The sequence below is a fragment of the Hippocampus comes genome, unplaced genomic scaffold (assembly GCF_001891065.2).
Source record: "Hippocampus comes isolate QL1 unplaced genomic scaffold, H_comes_QL1_v1.1 scaffold37, whole genome shotgun sequence".
In the NCBI taxonomy this organism is placed as follows: Eukaryota; Metazoa; Chordata; class Actinopteri; order Syngnathiformes; family Syngnathidae; genus Hippocampus; species Hippocampus comes.
The window spans coordinates 1445328-1451267 of record NW_017805535.1 but is presented as its reverse complement, the minus strand read 5'-3'; the positions used below and the strand labels follow the sequence as shown (position 1 = coordinate 1451267).

The window sequence follows — 5940 nt, the reverse complement described above, 5'->3', positions numbered from 1 at the left end:
GAGAGAGAGAGAGAGAGAGAGAGAGAGAGAGAGGTGCTTGAGAATTACATTTAGTATGATTTCACATCTTTCTTGTAGTGACCCATCTAATCACATTCATCAATATGATCAGGAGCTGTTTTACTGGAGTTGAACTGATTTGCAAGGCCCTTGATTATTGTGTTCTATTGTGAACTAAACATGCTGAGAAAAAAAAAGTGTGTTTCTATCTTTTTCCATTCTTAAGCAATCAGGATTAGAGAATAGTTAAATTTCATCAGATTTCCATTTTCTGAGGAAAAAACTGAGAAAAAGACCTATTTCAAGCATAATTTCAAGTATGGCACCACAATTTTTTGCTTGTGTGACATCTCAAATATCTAAATAAGACTTTCTTTCTACAAAACAACAAAAACAACACCACAAAAGTGCTTTTGATAACAAAAATATTTATCTGCACTCCATTGAAGTGATGAAATGAACTTTGAACAGAAGTTCCGTGAGTGTGCACTTGTATGTTTGCATGTGTAAGTGCACTATACGTGCATGCGCATGCATGTGTGTTCCCTTCACTCTGCAATTTATGCGCATTTTTTTGTGTGTGTTGCAGAATGAATCAATTGCCCTGATACAAGGGCACACAACATGTCTTCCGGCGCATTCTGGTTTCACTTGGCTTGCTTTTGCGAAGGCACCTTCGCTGCGGTGGGGCTTTTGCATGAGGCAGATGATGTTCGTGCCACCGGAGCCTCTTTTAATGGCTGCTTGTTTCTTTTACGCGGACGAAAGCATCCTGCTGCTTTCAGCAACTCCATCACCCTCGTCATGGTGGAAGTTTTTCTTCCCCAAAAGCAATTCTCATGGGTTAATTGTTATGTTTTCTCTTCTTCCGCGACTGGTTCGAATGCACATGCTACTCCACAATTCCGCCCCTGCATCCCTCCCCTTCTACTTCTACTTGTTTTGCAGCATGATTCTGGCTGATGACTTACACACGCCGCTGGACAGATTTTAAATTATTTACAATGCAGACAAGCCAGATCCTGAGTCAGAGGCTTCGTCAGACCCTTCTGCACTCTACGACATAAAAATAAATAAATAAAAAAGGAAATGACGTATAAATATGTCATGGGTAAGTGGTTGTAGTGGCTAGTTTTTTTTTAGTTTTTTTGCATATTTATACATTATGGGGAATAAAAGAGTTCAAAAAAATCTTTCTAGACTTCACATAACCACTCTACTTCCTGCAATAAAACATCAGCGTGCTGAAAACATGACTTGGTGCATGAGTGACATCACTCCCCTTGACAACTGGGCATAGAACATGCGCGGAAGGTTAATTGAACACTCCACATTGTCCCTTGGTGTGATTGTGAGCGCGAATGGTTGTTCCTCTGTGCGTACCCTGCGATTGACTGGCAACCAGTTCAGGGTGTACCCCTCGTGAGGATAAGCAGTTCGGTTCATGAAAGAATTAAAAAAAAATCACAATAAAAATAATTATAAAACAACAGAAAGGGGCAGAGTAGAATGACATTAGATTGAGTAGGCACTTTTAAACTAGGTGTGTTTTGTGTTGTGAACGAGAGTCTTCCGAACTGCCATTGTTCTGCTGCTGTGTTTTTGCCTCAAAAGCAGCAGCATTTAGACTTTGCCATATGTGCAGTCAGGGGGAAAACAGGTACCAACCGCACTCAAATGTCAAACTATCCTTTGTGAATAGGACATGAAGACGAAGCAAACTGCGGGTGCAAAGGAAGTGCAATTAAAGGTGCTATGACTGTTTGTGGTCGAAGATCAGTCCAGATCAGAAAAAAAAAAAAAAAACAACAATTTTAACAAACTCACCAGCATTTTCTCATAATTACCACGAACAAGAATGAGAATAAAAAGTGTTTTAGCTTTAAAGGTGCTGTAAATCCAGATACATGTCAGTGAAGAGCTGAATCAGCTTTATTGGATTGTGCCGAGCATCTCACCATCATTGTATGGCGGTGTGTAGGGCGGTGGACTACTGCTGTCCCCCTCTGCTGAATCAGATAGGTCTGAGGCCTCTGCCTCCTCTCCTGAGAGGCTCAGGTTGTCAACAGTGTTGTCCTCATTGCCGTCAAGCTCGCCAAGGGAACCTGCAAGGCAAAGTTGAGAAGTAAATTTGGGTCAGATTTTTTTTCTTCTTCTTTCGATTTACTGTATTGGCCCGAATATAAGACGGTGTTTTGTGCATTGAAATAAGACGTCGTCTTATATTCGGGGTCAAGACATTATACCCATTCATGACGCGAGATGGCGCCAGATATCATTGAAGCGAATGCTGAATTTGTCTCCCTAAGCCAAAGTGAACCCCTGTCACGAAGAATAATAAAAATAGCGGTAGCACGAAGAAGAAAAATAAAAATAGCGGCAAGAAAGAAAAGAGAAGAAAATAATAGAAGAGATAACAGAAAATGGAGAAACGTAGCGACAATCTGGAGAAAAGTGGGTCGAAGATCGGCCAGGTTAACCGGCAGCTTATGATGTAATTTACAGTTCAAAAACCAGAAGCCATTCATTTACGAATGTGATTGCACTATAGTTTACATATTTAAATGTTCAGATATTAAGATTTGAATGAGGCAAAATAACATGCTTTTTTTTTCAAATATATTGTTATGATCATTTGTTTCAGATGTACTGTAATTATTTTTTATACAAATTAATTTGGTGTTCAAAAAGTCTTTTTTCAAACTTGAGTTTTGAAAAAGAGGGGGGCGTCTTATAATCAGGGCCGTCTTATATTCGGGCCAATACGGCACTTTTAAAATGCGACACCGCTTGCTCTGACGACAGAGGAATGTTGACAGTACGGTGTAAAAACAAAGAGCCATCTTAAAACTGAAATGCCTTCTTTGTCTTCTTTTCCAATCTATTTTCCAAACCAACCAAACCATTCATTGTATTTAGTGAGAAGCATTTGAAGGACTTGAGGAAATTGTCCTTCGACTCATAGCAACACACATGGATTGCCATGACGGGAAAGGCAAACTGTAAAAGCATAAAACAGAAACATACTTGCAAATTGAACCACTGGTTAAAAAAAAAAAAAAAACGGTTTCAAGACAGGGACCCGCTGAACGATCTAATCCATAAGATTAATGGCAAAAGCCAAAGGGGACCGAAAGCCAAATTGCAATATACCTAAAATTGAAGCTAAAAGAGTGATTAGTGAAGGGCTGATCTATATCAATTACAATTTCACAATCCCTGCTGACCATAGTAATTATACAGTACTTTTGATCTATTTTAGCCTGTTTGAAGATTACATCCATGAAAAGGGAAGGAAAAAAAAAACGTTTTCATTATTAATGCCCCCCATTTAAGATTAATATATCAGCCTTCTTAAAACAGTACATTGGGAGCTCGGAACCGTCTCTTGTTTGCTATATTTCAAATCTCGGTTGGGATTCCTCATTTGCTGGTTTATTGCCAGAAAAGAGTAGTCGCCATTTTCATTACCCGAGAGATGGTGAAAAACGGAATAATTGAGTCCAGGTGGCCATTTCTTTTCAGAGGATTTGACATCTTGAGTGAGACTGAAATGGTTACTCTAATGCGCTCCCTGTCAAGAGAGAACACCAGATGACCAAATACTCGAAAGAAGGAATGGCGCAAGGTTTTAATGCTTTTACATTGAATTCAGAGAGAAAGCCATGATTCCGCTTGCCCCAGCCCGCTGCCTCAACACAGACAGGTTGAAAATTAATTCTAATTTGGTTGTATCAAACCAATAGAGGGATTGTTGCAGAAGCAAAGCCGTGACTTGGGGCGTATATATTTACAATGCTGAAACAAAGGAGTCTATAATCTATACAAAGCGCACAACAATGCCTGTGAATGAAGAAGCTTGTAGAAAAAGGGAGAGGCAATTTTTCTAATTCTGTTAATTTCACTTGCAAAGCAATTAAAAGCAGGCAGAGATAATGCTTGGAAACAATCGCTGCCTGACAAAGTGTTTCTGTCTTTGTAAATGAAACATCTTTAGGCTAATTTCAACTTCCACGCCTGCATGGTTCACTCTAATTTCAGATAAAATTAACACAGCTAGATTTGGACCTTCATAAGAGAAAAAGATAGTTGAGAAGGGGGGGGGAAGAAAAAAAAAAAGATCGATCCCATACACAATATTTTTAGAATTAGGCCCATACCGTCCAAGCGTTGCTTTATCTGGCTTTCAGTATCTATGAGGACATTTTCATACAATTAATTTTGCTTTAATCATAATTGTACAAAGGGACTTCTCTGTATAAAATTCCAATTACATTTTGTGTTTCAAATGTGAGTTTGAATTGTGATTTCTCTTTCCTCATTACAGCCCTGGTTTAATGAATCAATCACTGCATCACTGCTTTCGGACATGGAATGGTAACAGAAAAAGTTTCAGCTTTCTTCTCTTATCCAAGGAGAAATATCTTCTCCTTCTTGTGTCTTGGAGAGTTGGTCGCGAGGATAGTGGGAGGCTGTAAGATTGAAGCGGTGCACTTTCCGCTTCATTTGCCAGTTGAAGTGTTCAGGCTATATTAATTGTTATTCCGTGATATATCCATCAGGAAAATTGGAACTGAACTAAAGGAGATGTAGAAAGAGTCAAAAAATATAGACAGAAGGCGCACTTGTATTATCATTTGGGCTGAACTCATCAAATAGCACTGAACTTTCTCACTTTTGAAGTAATGGCGCACAATCCGCAGCTCATAAAAGGAGCCTCGGACGGCCTAATTCCCAAACTAAACCATCACAGGAAAATAAAAGTGAAGTTTTGAAACACGGAGGATAGAAAGCTAAGAGACACAAAAACCCCCAAATACCTCCGTCACACAAACGGGGGGTGGCTGGATTCAATAATAATAATAATCAAGTATTTTCAATTACTGTACTTGAGGTTACTTGGGTTCAATTTTAAATGGTGTTCGCCAAAGTGACCCAAAAAACATTTAAAAAATAAATAAATAAAAGGGTTTCCACATGATAGTGAAAGGTATTTCCAGTTAAGATAGTGAACTAAGAGAATGCATTTTTATAATCTCTGATAGGATAAAATGAAATCTAGCAAATGAAGAGGCTGCTTCAGATAGATTAATTTAATCCATGAAGCGCTTATAAATCCTGAGGTCTGAGAAAAGCAAGATTTATGAATATACATCTATACATTTTTTACAGCAACTGTTTTATTTGTCTCGTATAACAAAATATGCAACTCAAATCTATATTTTCAAAACCGCTGATTCCCAACCAATGTGCCGTGGCACATTATTGTGCCATGAAAGAGCATCAGGTATGCTGCCGGAAATTATCTAATGTCAATTACTTTCATGAAAAATTAAAAAATAGTGACTTTCTATTTTTTTTAAAAAATGTTTTGGAACCACCTATAATTTCAGACACAACAATTAAATGTTCATTCACTAGATGACGGAAGGTACATAATTGGGTTTCTGAAATCACAGATATGAAAATGTCAGTGTCTCATCGATTTTAAAACCGCGCAAATGGTGTGAAAAACAAGACATCATCTCTTACCATCCAGCATCTCAAAAATATTTCATGACAGAAATGGGGGAGATGAATTAAGAGGGCTACGACATTTTAAACAGTCTACAATGAATAGCCCACTTCAAATCAAAGCATGTGCATATCGGCCCGGAGTATTAGGTGGTGGAATGGTTGACTTGATCAACTAAAAGAAAGTCAAAGAGCTATTTATAAATTTAAAAAGGATTTAAAACTTAATTGTTTTATAAAAATACATATTCAAAGATGAATCTTTATATTTGGAAACGGTAGTTTTGATTGAGGTATGTTATATCAAGCTGATAGAAATTTTTATTTAATATGGCTGCTTTTTCCTGCTTTGTTTATTTTGCTTTTCATATATTTTGTACATGTTTATTGGTCATTAGCTATTCAGTTTTGCGATTTTATATATAT

At 37.7% G+C, this 5940-nt stretch overlaps 1 protein-coding gene across 1 annotated transcript in view; it reads right to left on the bottom strand.

The window, feature by feature from the left end:
- Positions 1–5940, bottom strand: part of zfpm1 (zinc finger protein, FOG family member 1) — a 106146-nt gene that overhangs the window by 56720 nt on the left and 43486 nt on the right. The window contains exon 2 of the mRNA XM_019878173.1: positions 1959–2105. Within this exon, the coding sequence (XP_019733732.1) occupies positions 1959–2105 (147 nt within the window). The remainder of the gene's footprint in view (positions 1–1958; positions 2106–5940) is intronic.